Here is a 13,124-nt window from a genome sequence, read left to right on the forward strand (position 1 = left end):
CAAGACTAATTATGCTTTGCCAATGACCAATTAGCCACATTGGTTTTGTCTTACTAAGTACCCGAGGAGTAGGTTAAGTACGTGTACAGCAAAAATGTAATAAGAAACTGCCAGCTTGGATTTAGAAGGGGAAGATTGTTTGAATTTGAGGATGTTACAAAAGAAAAGCGGCTCTCCCTATGCTGTAGTTTATTTGGACTTTCAGAAAGCTTTGGATAAAGTTCATGAAAGATTTCTAATTCAAGTAAAAGCCACAGGAATCCAGGGTAAACCGTGGGACTGGATAAGAAGTTGGTTAAAAAAATAGGAACAAGAGGAAGAGGTGTAATGTCAGAATGGGAAGAAAGTACTGAAGGGTTGAGTGGAATCCTGATGTTTAATGCATATAATGAATGCAGAAGCTAACTCTAAAAGCTTGTAAAATTTTTAGATGACACCAGAAGGAGCTCAGGAGAAACAAATGGCGCAGTTAATGACTTGCAGGAGGATTTTGCATATTAAGTGTAATATAGCAACATAGCTGATCAATGAAGGGAACAGAACTAGCACATAAAAAAGAAAAAAAAACCTCAGGACGTCTCAAAGCGCTTTACAGCCGAAGAAGTATTTTTGAAGTGTAGTCACTGTTGTAATGTAGGAAAAGCAGCAGCCAATTTGCGCACAGCAAGGTCCCACAAACAGCAATGTGATAATGACCAGATAATTGTTTTTTAGTGATGTTAAGGCCAGGACATCAGGGATAACTCTGCTCTTCTTCGAAATAGTGCCATGGGATCTTTTATGTACATCTGAGAGAGCAGACAGGGCCTCGGTTTAACATCTCATCCGAAAGATGGTACCTCCAACAGTGCTGCACTCCCTCATTACTATCACTGAGAGTGCTACCACTGAGCCACGGCCGACACTAACCTGGGAGTAACTGTACATGTGTCATTTTCATTGTTGAAATATTACAGAAAAGCAATTGAAATACTATAGAAAAGCAATTCAAAAACCAAATGGAATGTTGGGATACATTGCCAGAACAGTAGTGTATAAATCTACAGAGGGTTATGGTATGGCTTTATAATGTAATGTTCTGACCTTGGAATACTGTGTGCAATTTTGGTTACCACATTTTATTGGAAAGGTTGCACAAAACTGTAACAAGAATGATCCCAAGTGTAAAGGGAATAACCTAAGAGAAAAGGTTAGAGAAGTTCTATATTATTAAAAGGTTAAAGGGGTTTCACTGAGGTGTGTGTAGTGTTAAATGGTATATTATTAAATAAACGCAGTTTACTCCATCAAGGCAAGTCAAGCCGGTAGGACCAGAGGGCATAAATTTTAATTAATGAAATATAAATGTAAAACAGATGCTAGATTTTGAATAATCTGCCAGGTAAGGTAGTAAATGTAAAGGAATTGGAACACTGAAAGTGCACTTTGGTGCTAGGCTGGTTGAGTTGGAGTGCTGGAGAGCTCTGGTTTTATGAGCATCATGGCATTTTCACACCTTTGACTTTTCCTTATGGGAGAGTTAGGGTACAAGCTTCGATAGCCTGCATAGCCTTTTCTTACCCTAACTCTTATTTATTAGATTTTAACAATACACATCCATTGCAATTACAAGCTTACAAGAAACTCTGGTACTGCCTTATTCTGGTTGGTTGGTTGGAGCATTTATTTATAAATAATCAATGGTGTAATAAATGGCTTTAAATGCTCTATAGTACAAACATAAGTATAGATTTTTTAATACAAAGACTGCAAATGAATAGATGAAAAAACTAACAGAACATATACAATATTTATAATTTATAAACCGGAAGTTAAGAACCTCAAAATTATTGCACTTGCATTGTTTTTCTTTTTTTTCCTCTTACAGACGATGTCCCGTTACTACTCGACATGTATCTACTCTGGAATTACTTCTCTTGTAACAGAAAAGCCCATCCAAAACTTTGGACTTTTTTTTTAAACCAATGTACTATACGCCGTGTAAAAATTAATTTACAATAACATTTTGTTACATTGTTACAGTGTAAATGTACATAACCAAGATCACTTGCAGTAAACAGTTGCCTAAATATTAACATTTGTTACATTGAAACATTACATTTTATAATAAAGCTGAAGTGGACAGTTAGTCAGCATTTTCTTGTATTTACAGGTGACGTTGAAGCTGCTTAGGCAGCAGGCGTGATTGGTAATATGCTACGAAGTTCCAGTTTGTTTGTACATATTACATGCACACAAAGCATTCCATTATAATAAGCACACTGAGAGTGCAAAAACTCCTTTACAACTTCCAGAAGAAACTAGAGCTAACAAGATTGACAGCATCTTGAATAGACTAGTGCAACATACTGCAATATTAGAAGTACTTTGAAAGGCCCATCACATATCCTACAGTTCTATGGTATGGTTTTCCACAATGGATATTAGGGATGTAAATGAAGTTCAAATGATTCAATGTATTGGCAATTTGAAGGATTTCCTTCATTTTGCAAGTATTAAATATTCAGCACATCATTGATGGAATGATCACTGTGTAGTAGATATAAATGATCATGAGGTGTTTATGCAAGAGACATCCTTTCTGCCTGTGTTATGTGTGGTTTAATTTCCATTTTTCTCTTCTCCAGCTGTCACTTTTCCTTGTTTAGCTAAGATGAGGAGGGGATGCAAACTCCCTCAAGATTGTATTGCCAACATTTCTTTTCCAACTGTTGAGAGTTTGCTAGCAATCACACATCTCACTTTAGTCAGGAGGGCTAGACAGCATATGCCTAGGGCCTCAGTAAATGGCCCCCGAGGCTTGGCTACCCCACCCATAATGCCTTGGTGACTACGTTTCTATTGACACTTCTCACCTAGCCTACTAGTTAAGTCTGTAACTTTAACTTGTGCAAGTATTTTTATATCTAATTGCATAAAATTAATTTTTAATTTCAGTGGTGGTTGGTGAGATGCTGTTGTGTATTCTTGTTAAGTGAACCATGAAGACGCAAAAGTTAGACACTCCTGGAATAAGTCTTCTGTACAGCCAGTCACATTAATACTGTCCTTTGATCTGTTAGCAGGAAGTTCACTTCCAGCTTGGCCAGTCAGGTGGTTTCACGTTTTCCTTTCCCAAATGCAATGCCTTGCTTCAGTATGTTACTGCAGTTTAGGAACAGCTGAAACATACTCAAATATTGGACCTTCTGACTGGGATTCAATAATTCAACTACTTTAGCTACCAATAACATTGTGGTGGTTCAGTCAACAGGTGTGTTTATTGTAGGGCACCCATGAGTATCAGTTGGTGCCTCTGTAGTGAGACCCCTCCCCTAATGTCCTGTGGTATGGTGCATCACCAACCTGAAAACTCAAGTATGGCACTTGATGAGTGAACAGGTAAATTCCCACTTCCCATCTCTCAATCAATTCACCCATTTAAAAAGGGAAAAAAAGATCTTTTTGAATTAACAATCCAAGTGTCAATAATGTAGGCAGCAGATTTTGAAAACACTTTACTGCATTGCTATTGTTCTGTTCTTCCTGCCCAGCATAACATGCTAGGAGACAGGTAAACAAATAGGTTACTGTATAGATGTGGGGAAAATTATTAATTTTATTTTTTTGTGAATTAATTGCCAAACTCAAGTTCACCTAGTTTTATCCAGGCTGGAGAAACTTCACCCTACTGCTGTTCATCACAATTACTGCTCAAACTAATGATGTAAAACAAGTGTCTTAACCAGTCTGTTACAAGGCTGGAGAAACCCATTGCTTCACACTGCCCTTCAAAGGAATTTTCCATCCCAATGACTTGCCTTCATTTACATCCCCAATAGAGACCTGACTATGAATTTCCTAAACCGTTCCCATTTAAAGTAGCAACTGGCTGAAAGGTTCAGTCTTTTTTTTTGCAATTTGCATGAATGATGCATGCTGCCATCAGTTCAATAATATTTGTCACTCTCAGACTACTACTACAATGCTGTCTCATTCTATACATATCTTCCAGTGACATTCATCATACTAATATGTAAACCATCTTTGATGAAAATAATGATTTCAGGCCAGTACTGTTTTTCAACTCAGACAGAATATTGTAAGTACCATTGTAGGTGCTATATCAAGCGTAAAATTGCATGGAAATTTCCTGCCTGTCTAGATGTAAATATTAAGGCCACAGCAATACAGCATACAAGAAAGGGCCAATGTTCTCTTTAAAAAAATTTCATGTCATTTTCAAACACAACAGATTTGCTAAGACAGCTAGATCTGATGCTTTAAAACAAATGTTAAACCTCCAAATGACTTGTGTTATTAGCTAGAAAGGGAGTCATGTTGTCATGGACTCATGAGGTAATGTCATTGTATTACCTACAGTACCAGGTCCCCCTTCCCAATTCAGAGTCAAACACTTAAAAGTGGAGCATTCAGTGCAGAGCATCAGTTCCATCAATTCTCAATTTTTACAGGAACGTTCTTCGAGGGAGCTGCCTGGCCACTAGCTGACCCTGGGGTATCTTTTCCTTGTACAGCCTTCTCCCATTGAGTGAGGTTTTCCCTAAAAAGCAGAAATGAACAGTAAATTTAAAATGCTGTCCTCCATTGTCAAGAAGATAATCTTACCAACATATTATTGAAATTCAACATTTAGGCCACAACAGAAGAAGAAGAAGAAGATGGCAGTGCTCAGGAATGAACTCTTCCTCCTCCCCTTGCAACCAGTAGTGGGAGAAAGAACCTGGATAAGGGTATGTCCTTGGGGTGAGATGGGATACAGAACTGCACTACATGAATATTCACAAATCCTAACATCACAAAACATAAGCTTCCTGCAGCAATGTGACTTTGCTATTTCCTGAATTGTGCATCCTTGTGGCTTATCCAAGTCAGTTTACCAAAATGGTGCCTGTTATATCATTTTAAATGTTGTGGGTTCATGTTCATTAGGTCTGGACCGAGATGAAGTCCAAAATAATTTGGATGCAAGCTACTTCTGGTTCCTGGTATTGGATTCAGATGCCCTTCCATTTGAATTCAGTGAAAGCTTCTCTTCCACCAATATTTTACATAATCAAAATACTCAATGTACAGAAAGGCTATCTAGTATCAGAGAATGATACATCACAGAAGGAGGTCATTTGGCTCATGGTGCCAGCTCTTTGAAAGAGCTAAATTAGTCCCACTCCCCTGCTCTTTCCCCATATCCCTGAAATTTGCTCCCCTTCAATTATTTATCCAATTCCCTTCCACTACCCTTCATGCGGTGCATTCCAGATCATAACAACTCGCTGTATAAATATTTTTTCCCCACATGTCGCTTCTGGTTCTTTTGCCAATTAGCTTAAATCTGTGTCCTCTGGTTACCGACCCTTCTGCTACTGGAAATAGTTTCTCCTTATTTACTCTATCAAAACCTGTCATGATTTTAAATACCTTTATCAAATCTCCCCTTAACATTTTCTGCTCTAAGGAGAACAATCCCAGTTTCTCTAGTCTCCACATAACTGAAGTCTTTCATCCTGGATAGCATTCCAGTAAATCTCCTCTGGACCCTCTCTAAGGCCTTGAAATCCCTCCTAAAGTGTGATGCCCAGAATTAGCCACAATTCTCCAGCTGAGGCCTAACCAATGTCTTATAAAGGTTTAGCATAACCTCCTTGCTTTTGTACTCTATGCCTCCATTTATAAAACCAAGGATCCCGTATGCCTTTTAACAGCATTGTCACCTTCAAAGACTTGTGTACGTACACCCCCAAGATCTCCTCATTTTTCCTTCCAAAATGAATCACTTCACACTTCTCTGTGTCAAATTTCATCTGCCATGTGTCTGCCCATTTCACAGTCTATGTTCTCCTGAAGTCTGTTACTATTGTCCTCACTGTTTACTAGATTTCTCAGTTTTGTGTCATCTGCAAATTTTGAAATGATGCCCTATATACCCAAGTCCAGGTCATTAATATATATCAAAAAGAGCAGTGGTCCTAATACCGATCACTGGGGGGCACCACTGCATCTTCCTTCCTGTCTGAAAAAAAAGTTCATCACTGCTCTCTGCTTTCTGTCCCTTAGCCAATTGTATCCACGCTGCCACTACCCCTTTAATCCCATGAGCTTCAATTTTGATAACAAGTCTATTATGTGATATTTTATCAAATGCCTTTTGAAAGTCCATATACATAACACCAACCGCACTACCCTCATCAACCCTCTACGTTATTTCATCAAAGAACTCAAACACGATTTGCCTTTAACAAATCAGTGCTGGCTTTCATTTATTAACCCATATTTTTCCAAGTGCCAATTAATTTTGTCCCGTATTATTGTGCCTAAAAGTTCCCCCACCACCAACGTTAGGTTGACTGGCCTGTAGTTGCTGGGTTTATACCTCTCCTGTTTTTGAACAGGGGTGCAACATTTGCAATCCTCCAGTCCTCTGGCTCCACTCTCATATCTAAGGAGGACCGGAAGATTTTGGCCAGAGCCTCCGCAATTTCCACCTTTACTTCCTTCAGCAACCTAGGATTTTTTTCTTTGAGCGCTGCCAACCATTTTTATCCTATCTAATAATTTCTCTACTACATCCTCCTTTACTGTGATATTGGCAGCGTCCTCTTCTATAGTGAAAACAGATGCAAAGTGCTCATTTAGTACCACAGCTATGCCCTCTGCCTCCACAAGATTTCCTTTTTGGTCCCTAATCAGCCCCACCATTCCTTTGACTACCCTTTTATTATTTATATGTTTATAAAGGACTTTTGGGTTCCCTTTTATGTTTCCTGCTAATCTATTCTCATACTCTATCTTTGCCCCTCTTATTTCCTTTCTTAGCTCTCCCCTGTACTTTGTATTCAATTTGGTTCTCTACTGAATTATGAGCCTGACATTTATCATAAGCCTCCTTTTTCTGTTTCATTTTAATCTCTATATCTTTAGTCACCCAGGGAGCTCTAGCTTTGGATGCCCTTCCTTTCCCCCTCATGGGAATATGTCTAGTCTGTACCTGAATTATCTTTGAAAGCCTCCCATTGCTCAGTTACTGTCTTACCTGCCGATCCTTGATTCCAATCCACCTGGGCCAGATCCCTTTTCAACTCACTGAAATTAACCCTCCTTCAGTTGAACATCTTCACATTTGATTTTTCCTTGTCCTTTTCCATAACTACTTTAAACCTAATGATATTGTGATCACTGTTTCCCAAATGGTCCCCCACTGAAACATTTTTTCCCTTCCCTATCTTTCCTGAATACATTATAGCCAGGAATAATAAGTGCCCATTCCTCCCCTTGTTTGAACCAGGTCTCTGTTTTTTGCCACTATATCATAATCCCATGTGGCTACTTGTGCCTGCAGCTCATCAACCTTACTTACCACGCTCCATGCATTTACACACATGAACTCCAAACTGATCTTTGTCTCGGAGGATTCCTGCACTGTCTGCCTCTTCCTAACCTGCTGGATGGCCATCCACTTACTATCCTTCTGAACTCTCTGTGGCTGCGGGGTGACCACCTCCAGGAACGTGTGCGCCAGGAAATTCTCAGCGTCCCGTATGCCCTGCAGTGACTCCAGCTGCTCCTCAAGCTCAGAAACCCAGAGCTTGAGCAGCTGGAGGTACTTCCTGCACATGTAGTTATCCAGGACACATAAAGCGTCCAGGAGTTCCCACACATTACAGGGATTGCAGGCAACGGGTTTCAGCTGTCCCATCATTTTACTTCAAAGTCTATCTACTTATGGTATGTCTCTTATATGTTATATACATGTATTAGTTTAGTATCCTATTAACTCCTATTTATCATTTATGTATAGCAGATTTGTATTTAATGCAATTCGGATCCATTTGATGTCAGTATACTCTACTTAGTTAATTTTAATTTTATCCCCTTAGAACTAATTAATTACGGATTATTTATTTATATATTTACTCATTTACTGTTGCCCCTTGGTTTAAATTACTTAACACCTCCTCCCCCTCTGACATAGTTCCCACTCTCACCAAATTCCTGTTTTAAAGTCTTCATGTTTGCAATTCACCCTGTTTCACCAAGCTCTGTGCCCAAGCCCGTTTAAAATCTCTAAATTATTAGCTGATCTGTTACAGCAGGATATGGATAGTGTACCAAGTCAACTAGGAATGTTTGAATCTAATGGAAAAACATCTGCTGTCCAGCCAGTGCAAAAAAAAATAAACTAAAAATGTTTATCGTACATACTGCTGGTGTAGTTGTGATGGTGGCTCTTTCCGCCGGGTGCTCCGGTTTCCTCCCACAGTCCAAAGATGTGCGGGTTAGGTTGATTGGCTATGATAAATTGACCCTTAGTGTTAGGGGGATTAAATACGTGGGGTTATGGGGATAGGGTGGGATATGTGTTGGTGTAGGGGTTACGGGGATCGGGTGGGATATGTGTCGGTGCAGGCTCGATGGGCCGAAATGGCCTCTATCTGCACTGTGGGGTTTCTGTGATTCTGTGATGGGCTACTTCCGTTTGTGCTGAGAACTGACTTTCTCACTTTCCCCCATAATTTATGCAAATGAGATGAATATAATCCTAAATAAAGTTGGAAACTAAACCTCTTAATCAAAAAGTGGAATTCATTATCTGAAATGCCAAAACATTAAAAGTAATATTTGTTATAAAGAAATGTGTACAGCTCCAATAATGCATAGACTCCATGAATGGATGTACAGGACTGCCAAATGGACCTGCTGTTTCAAGTTGATTGAATAGTACTTTTAAGTGTGTTAAATAAATGTATTTTAAAAATTTAGATAAGAGGTGGCTAGTAATTTAAGACATAAGACTGGATATAGAGTTGCTATTGGATAAATTTCATGAACTTGCTATAAATTTGCAAATTTCAATATCATTTGGTTCTTATTGCCTTTGTCTAATCCAGTGTGGCCCAATAGAAATTGTTGCCACAGGTGTGGCTGCAGCAACACCTTTTTAGCCACAAGCACTAATTTTAGTAGAAAACGCCTTACACGCGCACAAAATGATAAATGTACTTCACATATATATTTACTTTAAAAAAAAATCTACCACCATTCCGTAACCAAGGAAGTAAAGCTCTCACAACGATCAACACTCGCACATTCTGCTTTTTATCATACCGTTTTTTACCAACAAATGCACAAAAAGGCTGAAATACATGCAAATATAAGTATTGCAATCACATGCCCAACAATGGTGTCTATTACTCATTTTTAATTTATTAATCAGAACTATAATTATCTACACCAGGATTCCCAGTTAGCCACGTGGCTAGTGGCTGATATACTGGACAGTACTGGTCTAATCCAGTAGTGTATGAGTTGGTTCATGCTGCAAACTGTTAAGGCTAAGAATTGCCTAGGATACTTCCAGATGAATTCCATTTCTGGACCTTGATGGGATTTTAGACCTTAGATATTAACATGCATTCCAAGAAAAGTAAAACAGTCAGCAACCTAAAATCAGAATGACAACATTAGGAAAAAGTGTTTTATTTCTAGAAGTGATTTTGATAGTGTCTAATAACAAAACGTGAACTAACATTTTAACACACTAACATACAAAATTAACAGGCAGGAAAAGACCAGCTGGTCCATCAAGTCTGCCCCGCACTCATGATGGCTGGAGCGTCATGACTAAACACTTCCTCCCCCCATGGGATTACAGGATAACCCAGTTATTTCCTTTTACTGTGGTTTATAAGGGAAAATACTTTATCAATTTGTTTAATAAAACAGATTGCCATCATACATATCATTCTTCACTCCTGAAATTTTAATACTTTTGAAGGTGTATTTTGTGCCAGGCATTACATGCAATAATCTCAAAGCAGAGCACTGAAAGGAGCTACAAACCAGTCAGCTATTTGTTCTATCATTATCACAGTTATCCACCCATTCCTAAAAAGTGTGCTGCCATTAACAGGGAAAACAAAACATTTGCTTGTTAAGCATTAATACAAAAGCAAAATACTGACGAGAGGTCATCGACCGAAATGTTAACTCTGTTTCTCTCTCCATGGATGCTGTCTGACCTGCTGAGCATTTCAGCATTTTCTGTTTTTATTCACTTGTTAAGGCCTAGTTAATGACCTATCACAAGAAAATGTTAGAGTCATAGAGTCATAGAGTAATACAGCACGGATAGAGGCCCTTCGGCCCATCGTGTCCGCGCCGGCCATCAAGCCCTGTCTAATCTAATCCCATATTCCAGCATTTGGCCCGTAGCCTTGTATGCTATGGCATTTCAAGTGCTCATCCAAATGCTTCTTAAATGTTGTGAGGGTTTCTGCCTCCACAACCCTTTCAGGCAGTGAGTTCCAGACTCAAACCACCCTCTGGGTGAAAAAGTTCTTTCTCAAATCCCCTCTAAACCTCCCGCCCTTTACCTTGAATCTATGCCCCCTAGTTATTGACCCCTCTACTAAGGGAAAAAGCTCCTCAGCATCCATCCTATCTATGCCCCTCATAATTTTGTACACCTCAATCATGTCCCCCCTCAGCCTCCTCTGCTCCAAGGAAAACAAACCCAATCTGCCCAGTCTCTCTTCATAGCTGAAGCGCTCCAGCCCTGGTAACATCCTGGTGAACCTCCTCTGCACCCTCTCTAACGTGATCACATCCTTCCTGTAGTGTGGCGACCAGAACTGCACACAGTATTCCAGCTGTGGCCTAACCAGTGTTTTATACAGCTCCATCATAACCTCCTTGCTCTTATATTCTATGCCTCGGCTAATGAAGGCAAGTATCCCATATGCCTTTTTTACCACCTTATCCACCTGTTCCGCCGCCTTCAGGGATCTGTGTACTTGCACACCCAGATCCCTCTGACCCTCCGTCTTGCCTAGGGTCTTTCCATTCATTGTGTATTCCCTTGCCTTGTTAGTCCCCCCAAAGTGCATCACCTCGCACTTTTCCGGGTTAAATTCCATTTGCCACTGTTCCGCCCATCTGACCAACCCATCTATGTCGTCCTGCAGACTGAGGCTCCCCTCCTCGCTACAGGTAGACTACCCTTTATCCGGACTTCCGAAAACCGAAACCCTCTAAAAACCGAAGGTTTTTTCGTTCAGCGTAAGTCGTGCGTACGAACGAAAAAACCTTCGGTTTTTAGAGGGTTCCGGTTTCGGAAGTTCGGATAAAGGGTAAGTCGTGCGCACGACCCCGCCGGCCCCGACAACCGCCGGCCCCCCCGCGGACTCAGCCAGCCCCGACAACCGCCGGCCCCCCCGCGGACCCGACAACCGCCGACCCCGCCAGCCCCGACAACCCCCCCGCGGACCCCGCCGGCCTCGACAACCGCCGACCCCGCCAGCCCCGACAACCGCCGACCCCCCCGCGTACCCCGCCGGCCCCGACCCCCGCCGACCCCGACTGACTTACGCTGAGCGTCAGCGTAAGTCGTGCGCACGACCCCCCGCCGACCCCCCCACGGACCCCCGCCGACCCACCTTCCGAAATCCGAAATTCTCCTTTATCCGAAACTCGGCTGGTCCCGAGGTTTTCGGATAAAGGATAGTCTACCTGTATTTACCACCCTACCAATTTTTGTATCATCCGCGAACTTACTGATCAACCCTTTACATTCATATCCAAGTCATTAATGTAGACCACAAACAGCAAGGGACCCAGCACCGATCCCTGTGGTACCCCACTGGCCACAGGGTTCCAGTCACAAAAACAACCTTCGACCATCACCCTCTGCCACTAAGCCAGTTTTGTATCCAATGTGCCAAGGCACCCTGGATTCCATGGGCTCTTACCTTCTTGACCAGTCTCCTGTGCGGGACTTTATCGAAGGCCTTACTGAAATCCATGTATACCACATCCACTACGTTACCCTCATCCACACACCTAGTCACCCCCTCAAAAAATTCAATCAAATTAGTCAGACATGATCTTCCCTTGACAAAGCCATGTTGACTATCCCTGATTAATCCTTGCCTCTCCAAGTGGAGACAAATTTTGTCCCTCAGGATTTTTTCCAATAATTTTCCTACCACTGATGTTAGGCTCACTGGCCTGTAGTTCCCCGGTTTTTCCCTACTACCCTTCTTGAATAATGGTACTACATTAGCGGTTCTCCAGTCCTCTGGCACATCCCCTGTGGCCAGAGAGGTCCTGAATATATGTGTTAGAGCCCCCGCAATCTCCTCCTTTGCCTCACACAGCAGCCTGGGATACATTTCATCCGGGCCTGGGGATTTATCCATTTTTAGGCCAGCTAAAACCGCCAATACCTCCTCCCTCTCGATGTTAATATGTTCGAGCATATCACAGTCCCCCCGCCCTATTTCTATGTCTACATCATCCTTCTCCATAGTGAAAACAGATGCAAAAAATTCATTTAGAACCCCTCCTACATCTTCCGGCTCCACACACAGATTGCCACTTTTGTCCCTAATGGGCCCTATTTTTTCCCTAGTTATCCTCTTACCCTTAATATACTTATAAAACATCTTAGGATTTTCCTTTATTTTGCTCGCCAGTGTTATTTCATGGCCCCTCCTTGATCTCCTAATTTCTTTTTTAAGTATCCCCCTGCACTTTTTGTACTCCTCACAGATCACAGAAATCCCACAGTGCAGATAGAGGCCATTTCGGCCCATCGAGCCTGCACCGACACATATTCCACCCGATCCCCGTAACCCCTACACCAACACATATCCCACCCTATCCCCGTAACCCCACGTATTTAATCCCCCTAACACTAAGGGTCAATTTATCATAGCCTCTAGGGCTTCCTCCGTCTTTAGCCTTTTGTATCTACCAAAAGCCCTCCTTTTTTTCCTAATCCATTCTCGTATATCCCCTGACATCCAAGGTTCCCTGTGGTTTTTGGAACCACCCTTGACCTTTACGGGAACATGTTGCCATTGTATGATCTCAATCTCCCTTCTGAAAGCCTCCCATTGCTCCGATGCGGATTTTCCTACAAGTAGCTGATCCCAGTCCATTTTGGCCAGATCCTGCCTTATCCTATTAAAATCGGCCTTCCCCCAATTTAGAACCTTTATTTCCGGCCCATCCCTGTCCTTTTCCATGACCACCTTAAATCTTACCATATTATGGTCACTATCACCAAAGTGCTCACCTACTAGCACTTTTTCCACTTGGCCGGCCACATTCCCTAGAATTAGGTC

The 13,124-nt window shown here is 41.5% G+C and overlaps 1 protein-coding gene across 1 annotated transcript in view; it reads right to left on the reverse strand.

Moving 5' to 3' along the window:
• Positions 1-1,308: 1,308 nt before the first annotated feature.
• Positions 1,309-13,124, reverse strand: part of pde10a (phosphodiesterase 10A) — an 899,745-nt gene continuing 887,929 nt past the window's right edge. The window contains exon 22 of the mRNA XM_085981463.1: positions 1,309-4,543. Coding sequence (XP_085837589.1) covers positions 4,435-4,543 — 109 coding nt within the window. The 3' untranslated portion in view covers positions 1,309-4,434. The remainder of the gene's footprint in view (positions 4,544-13,124) is intronic.

This window comes from Somniosus microcephalus, chromosome 3 (assembly GCF_052327205.1).
Source record: "Somniosus microcephalus isolate GS21.2 chromosome 3, FLI_Smic_1.0, whole genome shotgun sequence".
Lineage (NCBI taxonomy): Eukaryota > Metazoa > Chordata > Chondrichthyes > Squaliformes > Somniosidae > Somniosus > Somniosus microcephalus.